This window comes from Amblyomma americanum, chromosome 2 (genome assembly GCF_052857255.1).
Source record: "Amblyomma americanum isolate KBUSLIRL-KWMA chromosome 2, ASM5285725v1, whole genome shotgun sequence".
NCBI lineage: Eukaryota > Metazoa > Arthropoda > Arachnida > Ixodida > Ixodidae > Amblyomma > Amblyomma americanum.
Genome location: NC_135498.1, coordinates 217,685,947 through 217,703,560, shown reverse-complemented (window position 1 = coordinate 217,703,560; position 17,614 = coordinate 217,685,947). Strand labels below are relative to the sequence as shown.

The following is a 17,614-nucleotide window of genomic DNA, read 5'->3' as shown; positions in this document are numbered from 1 at the left end:
AACTCAGATTGGATTTGAGAAATTAACCAAATAATTTCACGATCAGAGGAAAAGCGCACTGCAAACCTCCGCGGGCTCACCTTAATTACAAAGTGTGCTGGTTACTCTGGAATGCTTACAAGAGCCCTTCAAAATGAAGCCCTGGCACAAGCCCCCTTCTCATCTGGAGCAATAAATCCTTCATCCTGAAGGAGAATGGAAAACTGGGCGCTAAAAAGGCACCTTTGTGTGCGGCCAACTAACTGCCAGCAAGCAGAGCAGCAAACGGTTCGGTAGTGTCAGAGGTTACTGGAAGTTTGCTTTTGGAGCTGCTCGTCCAGGAAAGCAACCGCTGGGTAAATGGCGTGCAATTCACCCTCTTGCCACTCACACCTTTTGCAGTCGCACATGGCGACGCGGCCATGCCCATCTTCCCAAGTCTGCCAAATGTAAAACAAAAAAAAATGCGGTAATAAATTCGAGATGTGCATATTATATGAGTAAATACGCTATGACCAAGAGGGCGGATGTCCACAACAGCCTAGACCCAAACATAAACACACCTCTGGCTTAAATGAATGAGTCCCACTTTCTAGGCATCGAGTAGCAAACAGTTAGGCTTAAGAGTAAGGCATTCGATTTGCAGCCGATAAACAGTCAAAAGGTGACTGGAAACGATTAGGCCATGATTCACATCACAGAAGTGATGAGCTCACATCCTCCCTCTGGACCAGCTTCAGACAAAACATTTGGATGGCACTTTGCCAAATCAGTCCACTCACCCATCCACCAGCAGGAATGTCATCAATGCGGAACCCCCGGATCTTGCTTGCCGGTAGCTTGGGTACCACGGGCTCGCAGGTGAAGTGAGCTGCAACACATTTCACCCACTGCATGATGGACAATCATGCCTTCTCACTGCTTTCCTTTCTTTTATGGGAGTTTAACGTCCCAAAATGACGTAGGCCATGGGGAACGCCACAGTGAAGGGCTCGGGGAATTTCGACCACCTGGGGTTCTTTAACGTGCACTGACATCGCACAATACACGGGCCTCTAGCATTTCGTCTCCATCATACTCGACCACCGCGGCCGGGATCAAACCTGCGTCTTTCGGGTCAGTAGCCGAGCGCCATAACCACTGAGCCACTGCTTTCCATTCCTCTTTATGCTCGTGTGTGCAGCCTGCAGTGAAGCTCCACCCCCATTCACGACTGCTAGTCATGGCGCTCTTCTGGGACAGTCAAACATTAAAGTGGCGACCAGCTAGCAGAGCAATACAGGAACTGTTGGCATCTTACTGTAGCTGAACTAGTTTTGTGGTCATGTCCAGCACCAAATTATGCTCACATGGCTTCAGCTAGAGGGTAAGGCAGGAAAGGCAAGCTTCTCAATGGTTCCTAGCAAGCAGTTTCCTGGTCAGGGAGGCTACACACACACACTAGCACCAGTGTTTTCTTACAACGTACGGAATTGGTCCAACGATGGCATCAACAAACATTTATTTACCCACAGCATCACTTGTGGCATTACAGTGGCGAGGTAGATTTTACAAAGCAAGAAAAGCAGTCACAATGACGATGCAAACACCTCATTGTAAGTAACATTAACAAGAAATGAAGATAAAGCATTCCATTATCAAACAGTGTGGGGAAAGAACGACATCTTGAACAGATCGATTCTTGATCCGAATTCGCGCACTTTATGGTTACGATCAACCCACTCGGATCTGTAGCATGAATGGAAAATGTACTTCTCTGTAGGAATAGCTTTCTCCTTCTCATTTCAAGAGGTTCCCATTCTAATTCCTGTCTTAGGCTAGACACACTAATGTGTTTACTATAATTCCCAGAAACATAGCGGGCCGCTAAGGTCTCAACTCTTTCTAATTTCTGTTTGTACGTCTTTGTCGGCGGGTCCCATCCAGTACAAGCATATTCAAGCACAGACGTAATATACGTTTTAAATAGTAAATCCCTAAAATCTTGCGGAAACATCCCCGTGTTACGGTGCAAACAACCCAATATTTTGCAAGCTTTCCCACTAAAACAATCAACATGCCGATGCCAGCATAGTTTTGAACTGATGTACACACCTACAAATCCTTATATTCGGTAACAGATTCCAATAAGTGGCTGTTTACATTATAGACATAATTAGGGACATTATTTTTTCTTGTGTACTGTTTTTTTTGCACATGTGTACTGTTTTTTTGCAAATTTAATTTCATGTGCCACTTTTCGCACCACCGATGCACTGTATTTAGGTCTTCCTGCAAAGCAAGTGAGTCATGGGCACTTTTCACTTCTCTGTAAGCTACAAAGTCATCAGCGAAAAGTCACATGTAGGAAGTAGCATTTTCTGATACATCATTAATGAACACAAGAAAAAGCAACAGTCCCAAAACTGACCTTTGTGGGACGCCTGATGTCACGGAAGTTACACTTCAATTGGCTCCGTTTATTGTGACATACTGATACCGTAATCTTAAATATTCCGTGATCCATTCAACAACCATCTCATTCAGATTTAAACAGCGGAACTTGTGGACTAATAAAGCATGATCTACTATGTGCTGGGAATAACAGCGCGTAGACGAGGGACAAAGAAAGAAGAAGACGACAGGACCGGCGCTGACTAACAACTGAAAGTTTATTAGAAAAAACACGCAAAATATACTCATTTGACAACCACGGGCGCGTGCGCAACACCAAAAGCCACAGTGATAAATCAATCACTTAAATCCAGATACATTAGTTCACAGTCATGAACTGTTACAGAGGGGGTGCTCACGCATGAGTCACTGTTTTTATGAATATGAAACGCTTCACTGATTCCCCTTGTTAGTTTATCTTTGTGTTTGTACAGGATTCTAGTTTTATTAAGATGGGTTTACATGATTTTTCAGAAGAATCAGGCTGGTTATTCCGGGGACAGTTCCTAAATGTAAAGCCAGATTTGAGGACGGAGCCCCTTTCAGAGAGGTGTTGTGGTCTCGTAGGCGGGTATTTAAGCACCTTCCTGTTTGACCTATGTAGGTCTTCCCGCACGTGAACGGCACTTCATACACAACCCCTTCAGCACAAGGGACAAACCTCAGGCCATGCTTTATCTGGCACCCTCTTTTTGTTTTTCCTCGTTTCTTTTCTTCTTCCCTGGCCTTTCTATCTACAATGGCACACAATTTGCCGAGCTTGTTAGGTGCAGAAAATAAAACATCAACTCCATACCTGCTGCCCACTTGCTTCAAACGGTGTGAAGTTTGATGAATGTACGGAAGAACAGCAATTTTCTTTTTATCTTTTTGTGAATGATCCTGAGATTCTCCCCTTTTGACCTTTTTAATTATCTTACTACAAGCAAGTACTAAGACATCATCTGGAAAGCCCGCAATTCTTAGCCTCTGAACCTGCTGATTAAAACTTGTGCTGATACCATGCACGCATGACTTGGCAATGGCAGCACCTAGGCAAGAAACTGCAATGCCACATTTAACCACCTTCGAATGCGCCGAACGAAAACTGAGCAAAGGCTTTTCTGATCTCTGTAGGAAGGACCAGCACACGTGATCTGGCTTCGTTGCCGATCTTATATCTAAAAATTGTAACTCATTCCCTTGAGGTTTTTCACAGGTGAAAGTTAGGTCATGTCCGCTTTCGTCAAAAATCTTTAACACCTTATCGACCTGCCTGTTGAAGTCGTCGTGTTCCACAAAAACAAGATAATCATCCACATATCTGAAGATGCGTTTTGTATTGCCACCCAAATTACTCTTAACAGCTTTATCTACATAACTGAGAAAGATGTTACTTAGTACAGGAGCCACTTTTGAACCAATGCACACCCCCTGTTTTTGAGTGTACAACCTCCCCTCCCATTCAACAAAGGTGGACTTAAGATAAAACGATAAAAGCTCCAAAAAGGCCCCCACAGAGATCCCGCATTTTGAAATGAAATCGCTTTCATCATTCTCATCTTCTATACACTTGCGAACATATCGTAGCAGACTATTGTGCGGAAGTGAATAAAATAAGTCCTGAACATCTATGCTGAACATACTGCACGAACCCGGATTATGACACTTCAAATAGTGGACAACAGCCAGGGAATTAGACACAAGAAACGGATCATCAATTGTTAGTGAACCAAGGTTTTTCTGTAAGAAACTTGAAACCTCATATTGCCATGTTGCACGCTCTGTAACAATACAGCGGAAAGGAACATCGGGCTTATGCGTTTTTGCTGAAAAAAATATGTCCAGACAGTCTTCTTTAGCATTCTTAACAGACGAGTGGAGCCATTGTAGATTCATTTCGCCCAGTAACCTCAAGGCTTCTCGCTTTTGCTGTTTAACATTGGCAGGCAATGGTTTAAAGTTCTTTGCGATGGCTACTCGGGCTTTTTCAGTAAACAGTTTCTCCGAGAGAATGACAAAATGCCCCTCTTTATCAGAGACGGTCAGCCTCAGCTTTTCAGATAGCAGGAAATTAACCAAGGGCACGAAGTTACAACTTTTTCCCCGCCCATCCTGAGTTCTTTTTAAGGCATCAACACATTCAATGACGCGCCTAGGCCGCTCCTCTTGACAGACATGACGCGAGATGGACCTTCCAAGAGCCAATTTTTCCTCTTTGTCAAGCGTCGGCTGGATGCAAAACTTCGGCCCGAACTTCAGCACTCCCTGGAACCTCTCTGGCACTCGCTGCTCACCCAACACCAGTAGCTTCCCTTCAGGATTTGTGGGCTTCTTCTTCCTAGGCAACCAAGGGCGGGACGAGTAACAAAGGAAATCCATGTGCCTGTTTGCCACTTCACACCACTCACGGAAACGTCGGGCGTGAAGCACATCCTGGCCGCATGCTACCCAAAGGCAGTCCTTGTAAAAGCGATGCTGTCGCCACCACTCCGAAGATATTATCCGGCACATCCTGCGGCTGTGGCCTTTTGAAGGAAGCATCCCGCCGCACAACACCTGAATCTCAACTGGGCACAGCGCACGTCTTGCATGCCATGAGGCTAGCCGTGCCTTGAAAGCACACAGAGCGATTAGTGAAGCCAAAGCATCTACTATGTCAAAAGCATTTTTAAAATCCATGAACATGCAGTCAGTGATACTATAACGGTCCAGAGCTTCGCATACCTCATGAAAAAACTCTGTTAGTTGTGTAATACATGATGTGCCTTGCTGGAAGCCATGCTGATTTGGATTTAATGCGGGATTGAGATGGTTCATTGTTTATGTATATTCTAAAAAATATTCGTTTACCCGCTGAATTTCCGCCAAGTGGCTCAGTGCAAGAACCGCAGTCACTCAGGAGTGGAAACACCAGCACAGTCCCATGCAGTCAACTGCTGATGTTGGAATTATCCTGAGTTATCATTAATGCCAGCCTGTGTAATACACTTGGTGTAGAAAACACTGAGCGATCAATTTCAATAGACTAGAAGCTCAAACTGAGTCAAAAGTAATGGCAGTCTACTGCATGGCCATGATAATTCCTCGCCATACACACGCACTGCAGAGACCCTAACAAAGCAGGGTAAAAGAAACAAAGCTCGGTTCGTAGGGGGTCGAATGAATCTTTCTTAATCAAACCACTGTGGCATCACGAGCTATGAAAGTGGTGCAAGGTTAGCTTTTGATGGCTCAACACTCGCCAACAAAAAAAGAGTGGCATCATCTCGTTTCCCTGTGAAAAGAGGCGAGGCGAGGGGCTTCCAGCGGAGCAGCCCAGCAGCCTGGCATGCCCAATGCATAGCTACTGGTTACCCTGACAGGACCTGTGCTGCTTGTGGTCATTTTTTTCTTTCTTTCATACTGTTGCAGACAGCTGCCACTTATGCTGCATTTCAATGCAGTTATTATTAGAGTGATGCAGCAACAACGAGCTTAAACGATAAGCCATGCACTTCAACATGTGCATGTTACGCTCGTTCTCAATGAGAAACAGTGCAGCCTGTGCAAACAAATTGAGGGAGACCAGTGAGTGGGATTGTATCATTGACTCTTCCATCAACCCTCACTCCAGCCAGGAAACATGTACAGCAGGGCAAATGCCTCCCAGTCCCTCACGGCCAGGCCTGCTATGTTTGCCTCTGCTGCCTCCATTTTCTCTCCAGCCGCCTTTTCCAGGACATCTTTTCCCACTTTCTTACATTTCACAGTGGCAAGATCATTCAAACCAAAGCAAAGAAACATCATTTTTCACTCATTAATTTTTTCGACACAGATCAGCCCATGAAACCAACCTCTCCACGACACAGCTGTGGTTGCATTGCATTCTGAATTTACCACGACATGAAAGGCTGCTCTTGTTATTTAGTGCTGATATCACTGGTCTTGATGTCAACTTTCTGTACAAAACATTGCCCTTTACCGTGCTTTAAATTTCATACATTCGTTTTGTGTGTAATAATTTTTCGGATTTCATGATTTCATTAATGCCGATATTGTGCATGTATACTGTTCCTATGTCCTCGACCAGTATGTTTGAATCATCCTGTGTTATTGCTAGCAATATCCTATGCATTGTTTCCATCGGCGCAAAAGCTACCAAAAATATTGTGTTCCCCCTCTTCTAGTGTAATTTGTATTGTAATGTAGTGTAGTGTAATTGTACTGTAATTTGCCCCTAAAGGGCAAATGTAGGTACACATACAAACACTGTATTCACACAATTGTAAGTCGACCTATTTTTCAATACTTGAAAATCCGAAGTTGGAGGGTCAACTTAAAATCGAAACCAAAGCATCGCACCATAAATAAAGGCGACACAAATGAGATATCAGGCATGCTACAACGTGGCTGGATTTTTGCTGCTCGGCTCCGTCGCATCGCTCTTGGTGCTGGCCTTGAGCAGCTGCTATGTAAACGCGCAGAACCGACATCCCCACCCCGCGCGAGGCAGCCTATGGTACCAGGCTGTCGATAAGCAGCAAACCGCACCAGCCCACTCCCCACACGTGGCCGCAGATTGCGTCTGCTGATAAGCGGCAGCGGCCCAATAATGCATTCACGTTCTACTCTTAACAGGCGTCGTCCAAGTTTTTTTTTTTGTTTACTTTCAACCGCGTACTCGGTGATAAAGGGTCGACTTACAATCGTGTAAATACGGTAAATAACTTCCACAGTTCTTCCCAAATAACAAAGCCGCCTCTTTCACTTGACAACAGTTCACCGCTGTAGCGGACAACTTCCCCCCGCATGAAATATGATGCCTCACCACTCACTCCGAAACCAATGCCATGAATCGTGCAGTTACTGCAGTGCACTGACCATAACATGGAAACAAATGCCGAGTGTGGAAAATCTGCCAGGCACATTTTACCCAAGCTTTGTTTCAGACTCCAGTAAAACTCTGAATGCAAAAACAGCATTGCAACAGGGGACAAAGAAGCGCTCGTTCTTCCTTCTTCGTCCCTAACCAAAGACTTAAACTCCAACCTACCTCTGTCATGTACCTACTTGGTGCTGTCATAAAGCATTGCAAGGTGCCTCAACTTACTGCAAGCCATTACCAGAAGGAGGGGCAAAGGCACAGCACACTGCTGGCAATTTTAACCAGGCAGATCATGAAATGGACACAGCACAAGCAAGGTCCATCCCATCAATACTCCCTCGTAATCACCATCATCAACCTGACTGCAGGGCCTCGCTCATACGTCTCCAATTAACCCTGTCCTGTGCCAGCTGCAGCCACCTTATCCCAAGGTGGGGTCAAAGACCCATTTCCCAAGCATTTCCCCCTAAAGAAGCCAAGCACAAAACAGAGGAAAGCTTGTGCCCATTGTGTCACCAGTGGTTACCACTGGGGATCGAACCTAGCACCTCTCGCGTGCAAGCCGGCTGCTCAAAAGGCTAGGCCACCGCTCCTTCAAACTTCCACATCTCATCCGCGCACCTAACTTTCTGCTCGCCCCTGCTACGCTTGCCTTCTCTTGAAATGCAGTCCGTTACCCTTAACGATCATCAGTTATGTTGCGTTCGCCTTACACACTCTGCCCAAGCCCATTTTTTCCCTCCTGATTTCGACTAGGGTGTCATTAACCCGTGTTTGTTCCCTCACCCGCTCTGCCCGCTTCCGGTCTCCTAATGTTGCACCTATCATTTTTCTTTTCATAGCAGCGCAGCGACGCGAGCACCACGGACAGAGCGCGGGAGACAGCTCTCTCTCTCTACGGCTCAGCGTGCGGATGTTTCCGCTCAGTGCTTTGCTCTCTGCCAGCGAGGCAAAGCCCCGTGGAAGCATTTACCCGTGGCCTCGGAACTTTTCCCCTGCCCTGGCATGGGCGGACATTCGCTCATAACTTTGCCAGGTGAGTCGTATGACCTCGATTACTCAGCGCATCTTGTTGCTAGCTGACATTATTGTTGTTGCAGCAATAAATGCCTTGTTTGTGTCAGCCAGAGTGTTGCTCCTTTGTCTGCCTCAGAGCAATGCCCGCTGTGGCCAGTGTGTGCTCTGTAGCGTTCGCGATCACGGGGTGGGGTCCAGCAGTTTTGAACTTCGTCAGCTGCGATTAAGAGGAGAGAACGTATTACTGTGAATCTTTGCAGTGTTTGTTCATTCTTCAAAGCTGCCGGCACGCCGCTTTATCGCTTTGTTTGCGATGCAAGACGTGACCAAATTTATTTTAATTGATTGCTCCAGGCGCAGATGATTCTACATTGTTGCAGAATGTTCTAGTAACTTTGTACGCTTTATCTCGAAAGTTCACTATCAGGTTTAAATTGAGGACGGCTGAGAGCGGCGAGCATTCTGTTTGACGACCACCAAGCACACATGTCACTACACTGTCGCCGAGTGATCCAGTCCATTGGGGCGGAAGTCAGCCAGAATAAAGAGTTTTGTTTAGACGCCATTTTCGAGCTAGCTGCTCTCCGGATTGCGATCACCACCACACGACAGTATTTGCCCCCCATTACAGTAATATTGAATTCAAAATTTAATGCAATAAACAAAAACAAAAATAAATAAATGTGCTTTCTAGCAATATAAGATTGAATAACACATTGCGATTTGCAACATAAAATTTTGCTTGCCAAAAACAGGATTTTAGGAAAAAAAATTGAACAAAACTGGCAAAGACATGCTTGTATCCAAACAGGAAAAAATGTTATGAATTTTCTGAAATAAGAAAAATGTTTGGTTGGTTTACGGTTGGTTTATGGGGGTTTAACGTCCCGAAGTGACTCAGGCTATGAGAGACGCCGTAGTGAAGGGCTTTGGAATTTTTTACCACCTGGAGTTCTTTAGAAGAACTTCTTGTTGGGCTAGTTGGTGCATTGCTTTGAAGAACCACGTTGCGCATTCAAAAGAGACAAACACAGGAAAAAGCTTTCTTTCCGTCTTCTTGGCTTTTCCTGTGTTTGCCTCTTTTGAATGCGCAACGTGGTTCTTCAAAAAAATGGGGTTCTTTAACGTGCACTAACATCGCACAGTACACGGGCCTCTAGAATTTCGCCTCCACGGAAACTGTTTGGTATTCTATTGACCACTATCTGTGAAAAAAAAAAAAAACACTTCTATCTTTTATATTATTCTTGCTACAAAACAAGAAATGGAAATCCTAAAGTTAGGCACTGGAGCGTGGCCACCTGTGTTGGTTTCCGTTGTGGCCGATGTCAGAACTGAATCCCAATGAAAAGGCAGCCCCTCCAGACTCAGGTCGTCGATGAAACCAATTGCACACAAAGCAGAGTCGTGAGATTTGTGATGTTTTATAGCACGTATTGCGCATGCAGAGGCTGCCGTGTCTTCAGAGTGCTCTAAAAATTGCCGCCTTGTGGGACAAAAAGAACTGCATCGAAAATTACAAGGCAGATGACGCAGTGTGCCTTTAAACAACGCAGAAGGCTCCAAAGTCGAGCGATGAAGTGGGCAATAAGGACGGTACCGTGTCTTCGCAGCGCATTGCGAAAATGCAGCCTCAAGAAAAAAAAAAAAGAAAACTACACTGGAGACGAAACTTTGGTCCTCTGACTACAACCCAGATGTGCAGTGTGCCCAAAAGCAATGCGGAAGGTTCCGAAATCAGTGCCCCAAGTCATCCCTGCTAACGATGCTAAATGGGCACGGTAAGGAGAGCGCTAAGTAGACCTTGCACTGCCTGAAGCCAAAGAGCCAGGTATAGAATGCTGTGCCAAATGCAGCATTCACGACATGTAGCCTGCTTAGCCCACATGTATCACAGTTTTGTCCACCCCCGTGCCCTGAGACGCACAGTTTTTAGGCTCTACCAGTCGAAAAATGTTAACGATGAAAATGGTCTGCATTCCTTTATCCTCCACAAGCCTTATTTCCACACATGTGGTGTCTCTTGATGTAGGGGAGGTAACAATTGGTTTTTATGAAATGCACTGTTGCTGTTTGGTGGCAGTGGATTCTACATGCAACTAGGAGGTTAACTGACGTGACAAGAGGGAGGTGCTGCAATGTTTCGCCATGAGTTGAGATGAAAAGAAATTTTCGTAATTTCTTTTTTGTTAGCAAAATCTGATAGTTCGGCATTTCACGGCATTGTTGCCGCTTGTCCGGGAGCGAAAGATGCATTTAGTGCAAAGAAATTTGGATTCGAAGTTCAAAAAGTTTTTCCTGCCCTCTGGTTCAAGCTCGGCACACTCTTATGACGTCACGGCGTCCTCTTATGACGTAACAGGACGGAGTGGAGTGAAACGTGACGTAAACGCAGACTCCGTGATTTCTGGCGGCTAGTGGTGCAGTCTAGCAGCAGCCGAAATGAAAGTTACCGCCGCCGCACGTTAAAGGCATCTATCGGGGGGTCACTACCGTCACTTCGTTTATGTTTGCACAGCGTCTTGCCAGCGTTACCATGGATCCCGTTCCCGAACCTGGCAACGAAGTTCTCGTAAAAACTCTGGCCTGCATTTCAGCGACCTCACCCTACAGAGCGTGCGATGCTTTTGAGGGAGCACGGTTAGGTTAGGCGCCGGCGGGTTGTTTCCCCCTTCCTCAGTGAGCAGACGTTGCTAATTAAATATCTTAACCCCATAACGAACTTGAAAAAACTCTTCGATTTTCTGTCGCATCCACGTTTCGGTTCGCACAGTTTTTGCAAACAGCAATGCGGATTGGAAACTGAAATAAAAAATAAATGCAGGTGAAATCACTTTGACAATGTTTACGGTGAACTCCCATTACTCGAAATGACAAATATGGAAACATGTTTCACGATCAAGCTGATAGAACAACTGCAGCAGCTGCCACTACCACTACAAGTGGGTTGGGGAGAGTGGAGAAGGAGTTGGAGGCACCATGACCAGGCAAAAGGTGACTCTTCCCACTTTTGGTCTGCCTGCCATCGTTATTTCAGGAAATTCTCCCTTCTTCTCATGCTATTGGAAGCAACTGGACAACAGCGATGGGCACGCACTGTTTGCTCAAAGTCTTTTTTGTAATAGTAATAATGCCATATTTACGCGCATAATTTGTGCACCCTTAACTTATCACCCGGACTTACAAAAAAAAAAATTTTACTCCCATATTTTACGCACCACGCTGTGCTAGACCACCATCATGCACGCCCTATGGCTCTACCCAGAAGCATTCGGCTATTTCGTGTGTTTGTTCGGAAGGATTTTTGAATCTTTTGTGCACTGGGCGTTCATGGTGGTGTCACGGGCCGCTGTTTGTTACAATCGCGGTGGCACCAGCGGCATCGCCACTCGGAATGGCCAGCAGAGCTTCCAGGGAGGATCGGCGGCTGATAGAAGAGCCAACGCCGCTTTTTAGGCGCTTGTTCTGTCTCTGTGTCTTCCTGTGTTCGTTCCCTTGCGCCATTCAACTTTATGATGAACCAACTAGCCCAAGAGCAAGTACTTCTGCCGCTGTTTTTTTGGCTGATGCATGTGACTTTACCGCCGGCTACGCTTTTCTTGGCGTAGGTGTTTGCAGCGCACACAAAACACGGACGGACAGAAAAGAGAACGATACACAGCGCTGACTTTCAACTGAGCTTTATTGGAAAAATAAGCGACTTTTATACAAAAATTTTTTAACATGTGGCTCAGAAGATGTCAAAACATCCTACTACATGTGCCATCTAAAATCACTGATACTCTAGATAAAAACCCTGAAAAAAAATGAATGGAAAACACTGAAAGACACGTGCCGCCTAAACCACCTAAAGGGTGTCATGATCAACAACGGTGAAGGAACAACATTCGAAAAAACTACCAAAAAACTATGATACCAAAATGCAAAAGCAGGGTGAAGCTGTATATGGGCTCCCGTTGTCACAAAAAATTAAAAGAAAAAAGTAAATACATTGACAAAAAACAGGGATGAAACGGTATAAAAACACATTAACTAAAACAGCATAAGACCCATTATTTAAAGAGTGTTGAAATTTACAGGTGCGCGCCTGCGGCCTGCAAGAATCCAAGTTCTTTATCCAGGAGTACTAAGGACACAGCGCTGACGCACATGTCCCCTTTCTGTTGGATGGCTTTTGCCTCGATAATCTCCCTCGTGGTCTGATCGCTGCTTCTACCTAAAATCGTAGTGTCCTGGAACCGTGGTATGCACTTATTGCATTCGCTGCAGTGTACAGCGAGATTTCCTTCTCGTATGTTTCTCTTGCGCAGATTGTCATAATTATTGTTGTGTTCTCGGAGTTGGTCGTTAAGGCATCGGCCCGATTGTCCTATATAGACTTTCCCGCAGCTTAACGGAATTTGATACACCACACCCTTGGTACAAGGTACAAACGGAGACCGGTGTTTTTTGGAGCACTGCACACATGGTGTACCACACGTCTGAGTATGCTTGCAAAGCTTTGACAGCTTTTCCGGGGCTGAAAACAATACTCTCAACTTCACTTTTTTGCCTATTCGTTTCAAATTGTGGGAGATGCTGTGCAAATAGGGTACTACAACCAGGTTTCATTTGGCAAGACAGCTTGTAAGGGTTATAGGCCTGTAACTGTTAGGGGAGGTTGGTGGCTTTCCTGGTTTTAGAAATGGAACAATAATGGCTTTTTTCCAAGCAGCTGGTATTTTCCCTACTACCCATATTTTGTTAAAAAATTTTAACAGAACTTCTACAGATTGCTCAGATAGATGGGATAGCATTTCATAATGAATTTCGTCGGGGCCTGGTGCAGTTTGTTTACCTATAGACAGTACTCTCTGTATTTCTTGAAGTGTAATCAAATTATTGTAAGGCTCGTTTGTGCTGCCTGCTGTAGGGAGTCTTTGTTTTTCGGTTGTGTTTTTGTATTTTAAGAATGACTGTGTATAGTGGGAAGAACTAGAAACTATAAAAAAATGTTGCCCCAAAATGTCTGCTTGTTCTTTAATACTTGTCTGAATTCCAGGATCCGTCAGCAGAGGAAGAGTGAATGGGGAATAGCTGCCATTTACTTTTCTGACCTGCTCCCACAGTTTTTTTGATGTTACTGAGCTGTTTATGGACGACACATAATTTTGCCAAGACATTTTTTCCGCGTTCCGCCGTATATATCGGGTTTTAGCTTTTGCCTTTTTGAAAGCTATTAGATTTTCGTGAGTAGGATACCTACGAAATACACCCCAGGCCTTATTTTGTTGTTTTTTGGCTTCCCAACATTCTCGCGTCCACCATACCTTGTGGTTCTGGCGCACCACGCCTGTGGACATGGGAATAGCTAGCCGTGCAGCATCGATGATACGCTTTGTAAGAATTTCATTGATTTCATCTATGCTAAGTGTTTCTGAGTAAATGTCCTCTAATCTGGCCTTTTCTCTAAACAACGCCCAATCAGCTAGATGTAGCTTCCATCGCCGTGGTTTGGCCGGGATGACTGCAGGTGAGGATGATAGGCTTATAAAAACTGGTAGGTGATCACTCCCAAACGGGTTGTCTAAAACGTCCCACTTAAAATCACTAAAAACAGAAGGTGAACAAAAAGACAGGTCTAAACTGCTCATTTTCCCAGACGTTGGGGAACAGTATGTGGCCTTTTTCGTATTTAAAAGACATACATTATTCGTCAGGATAAAATCTTCGATTATTTGACCTCTAGCGTCACAGCGTTCGCTTCCCCACAGGGAGGAGTGAGCATTAAAATCCCCAAGTAACAGATATGGCTCCGGTAGTTCTCTGATCAGTTGCTGTAGAGGAATGTATACGGAACAGATTGTTAGTGTTTTGTAGCTTACGATACTGACTGCAACCGCCTCAAGTTTTGTTTTGAGTTTAATTTCTTGAGCAGGGACACCGCTTTGAACGACTATTGCGACGCCTCCCGATAGCCGATTTGCCTGCTCTCGATCGCGTCTAAAAGTTTTATAATGTTTCAGGATATGTACATGTTGTGGACCAAGATTGGTCTCCTGAAGACATAAAGCTGTGGGTAACATTGACCCTAAAATATGTGTTATGTCGCTGTAATTCCGCATAAGTCCTCTACAATTCCAATGGATTAAAAAAGCCATGTTTATGTTTTTGAGAGGAGATGAAAGGGGATTTACTTAAGTAGTGGGCCCGTTATTAGGGGCCTGTCTTTTTTCTGCTCAAGAGAGCTGTTCCGCCTCTGTAGTGGAGGCGGAGTGGCAGTTATATCCATCGCCTCACGCGAGGCGCTGGAGGACCGCGGGGAAGCCGCGGGTTTGTGGGTTTCAGTCCTCCCCCGGTAGGGGGAAGCCCTGCGGGATGCCGACGCATGGACCGGCGCTCTCTGCTTTGACACTGGCAGGGCAGCTTTCGCTGACCCTGCCTGGGGCGTGAATGGTCCTGCCATTGGCTCGATGGAAGTGGCCTCGGCAGCGACCGGGGTGCTGTGTGGTGCACTGCCCCTGCGCACCACATCAGCAAAGCTGGTTTTTGCTGTTAAGGAGAACTGGTTGGTAACGACAAATCGCCTTCTTGCTTCTTTAAATGAAATGTTTTCCTTGGTTTTTATCGTGATAATCTCTTTTTCCTTCTTTCAGGACGGACAGGCCCTGGAGTATGCAGCATGTTCTCCTTCGCAGTTAGCGCAGCGCAGGGCTGCGTCACATACCTCAGAAACGTGATCCTTGGAAGCACATTTTGCGCACGTTTTGCGGCCGCGGCAGCTCTGTGAGCCGTGGCCAAACCTTTGACAGTTGAAGCATCTTCGTGGGTTTGGAATGTAGTGTCTGACATTTACTTTCAAGTATCCTACATCGATGGTTTCTGGTAATGTACTTGTATTGAATGTTAAAACCAAGTGTTTCGTCTCTATTTCTTTATTGTCTTTCCGGATTTTGATTCTGTATACATCTGTGACATTTTGGTCAGACAGGCCTTCCAGCAATTCTTTCTCGGTTAGGTGTATGAAGTCGTTTTCAGAGATGACACCACGAACTGAGTTTAGGGATCGGTGCGCTGTTATTGAAACTGGGATTTCTCCGATGGATGCAATGTTTGCGATTTTCGAGTTCTGGGTGTTGTCAAGGAGTTCTAACAATGAGTCTCCGCTGGCCATTTTAGACACCTTGTAGCCAGGGCCCAGGGTATCTGTTAGGCATTTAGATAGAAGGAACGGAGAAATTATTCTTGCTTGTTTTTCATTACTTTCGCTGTGGATAACATAGTACTTGGTGAATGTCACTGTCGGTTTCTTTTTTGAAAAAAAGTCTGCTGCTTCGTTCCGCCCTCTCTTGAGAGAGCGATCGGGTTTTGAAAGTGGGGGAGCCATAAAAAATGAAGTTTTTCAGTCAGGGTGCCAGCCACCCACCATGGAGTCCAACAAGGGGACGGGACAGGAACTTGAACGCAAGTCCTGCCCACGCCAGCTGTACACCTCAACTATAACCAAATCCGACACAACTCAGGGTGGTTGGCCACACAAGGTTAACCCTCGCCGCCTATGAAAAGTGAAAAAACTAAGAAGTGAGTAGGAGATAGGAGAGTTGTGAGAAAGGGATAGGAAAGTGAAAGACAGTGTGGAGGATAGGAAAAGGCGACTGCCGATTTCCCCCGGTCGGGTCAGGCCGGAGGTGCCGTCTACGTGAAGCTGGGGCCAAAGTGGTGTGTTGCTTCCGCCGAGGGGCCTTAAAGGTCCAAACGCTCAGCATCGGCTCAACCACCAGGATCCTCTTTTCCCCGGACACGGCGATGCCACGCACGGCGAGGCGCGGGTGCTCGGGTCCGTGGTGATGCACAGTTCACCATCATCCCCTTGCGGGGATGTCCCTGCGGATGCTCGGGAACCCGCGGTGTCGCCACTCACCGTCGCGACGCCTGCAAGCTGCAGGCGCCCCCCTGCGGGGTGAATAAAAAGTGCGCAAATTATGCACATATTGTTACGGTGTGGGATGCCACGGGGTGGCCACGGGCCCGCCAAGAGAAATATAGCAGCAGTACGGAGGAGAGCCGGCGAAGCACGACCGGCGGCGGCCAAGCTTTCTCGTTCTATCTCCCTCGTGCTAGAGCCGCGCGCTCGCCGCTCGCGCTCGCTCTCCGCCTCTTCTTTTATTCCCGTATCACCTTTCCACCGGGGGGGGGGGGGGGGGGGGGGGGGGGCGGAGAAGTCAGGCCGTGCTTTGATGCAGGGTATCCTGGGGCGATGCAATGTGGGCTCGCAGATAGGAAACGGTCACACTCTTCGTTGAATTCGAAGTGTGTGAGCTGGGCGAAGGTGTCTGCAGTCGCCGAAGAAGGTCCCACACCGGTTAGGCTAACTTCAGGGAGTTTAATGCATATTGAGCGGCGATCCGTTTATGGGACTGCATTGCGTGGGGAAGGCATGGAGCCAGCAGGCGACGACGGCACGGATGAGGACCCGGTAGCTAAGTCGGAGTCACCGCAGGCGCCGTAGACATATCGCTTCATGTTTGAAACATGCTCTGGGAAAATGTGGTGCACACCGCATGGTCGATGCTCTGGCAGGTCTTCGAGGCGGTATGTCACGGGGCCGAGTCGGGCAACGACACGATAAGGGCCGCGGTATCGGGGCAAGAGCTTTGCGGCACGGCAAGTCGCACGGATGGTGCGGCGAACGAGGACCAAGTCACCGGGCCGGAAGGGGGGATGTGGTGGTGCTGCCGCGTTGGCCGCTTGCACACGCGCGTGAGCCGTGAGGAGGTTGCGCTGGGCGTCGAGGCGGGCGGAATGAAGTCGTTGAGCAGATTCAGTTGGTGACGCAGTAGGATGGGGAAGGCCCAACTGCGCGTCGAGAGGGATGGAGGGCGTTCTGCCATAGACGACTGAGAACGGCGTCACATGCGTTGTTTCTTGCGCTGCAGTGTTGACTGCAAAAGCTGCAGCAGAAACAAAACTATCCCAGTTTGTGTGGGACGGAGCGACGTAGGATGCGAGTATATCCGTGAGGGTACGGTTAACACGCTCCACGAGGCCATTGCACTGCGGATGATTGACGGATGTAGTGGAATGCGCAATGCCGAAGGAGCGGAGGGCTCGCTCGAATTCATGGGACATAAAGCAGCTCCCACGGTCCGTGATGAGGCGCCGGGGAACACCGTGCCGAAGAACGAGATGCTGTTCCACAAACGCGACAGCATGAGCGGACGACGTGTCTGGAACGGGCAGTGCTTCGACCCACTTGGAGAAGTAGTCGATCGCAACCAGAACATACCGGTTGCCGGCACGCGTCTTCGGAAACGGGCCCAAATGATCCAGTCCAACCAGCTCGAAAGGTGAACTTGGTGG

At 46.9% G+C, this 17,614-nt stretch overlaps 1 protein-coding gene across 2 annotated transcripts in view; it reads right to left on the bottom strand.

Moving 5' to 3' along the window:
* gry (trafficking protein particle complex subunit 11 gry) overlaps positions 1-17,614 on the bottom strand; it is a 374,318-nt gene that overhangs the window by 72,684 nt on the left and 284,020 nt on the right. For both annotated transcript variants that reach the window (XM_077655723.1, XM_077655724.1), the window contains exon 22: positions 762-850. In XM_077655723.1, coding sequence (XP_077511849.1) covers positions 762-850 — 89 coding nt within the window. The remainder of the gene's footprint in view (positions 1-761; positions 851-17,614) is intronic.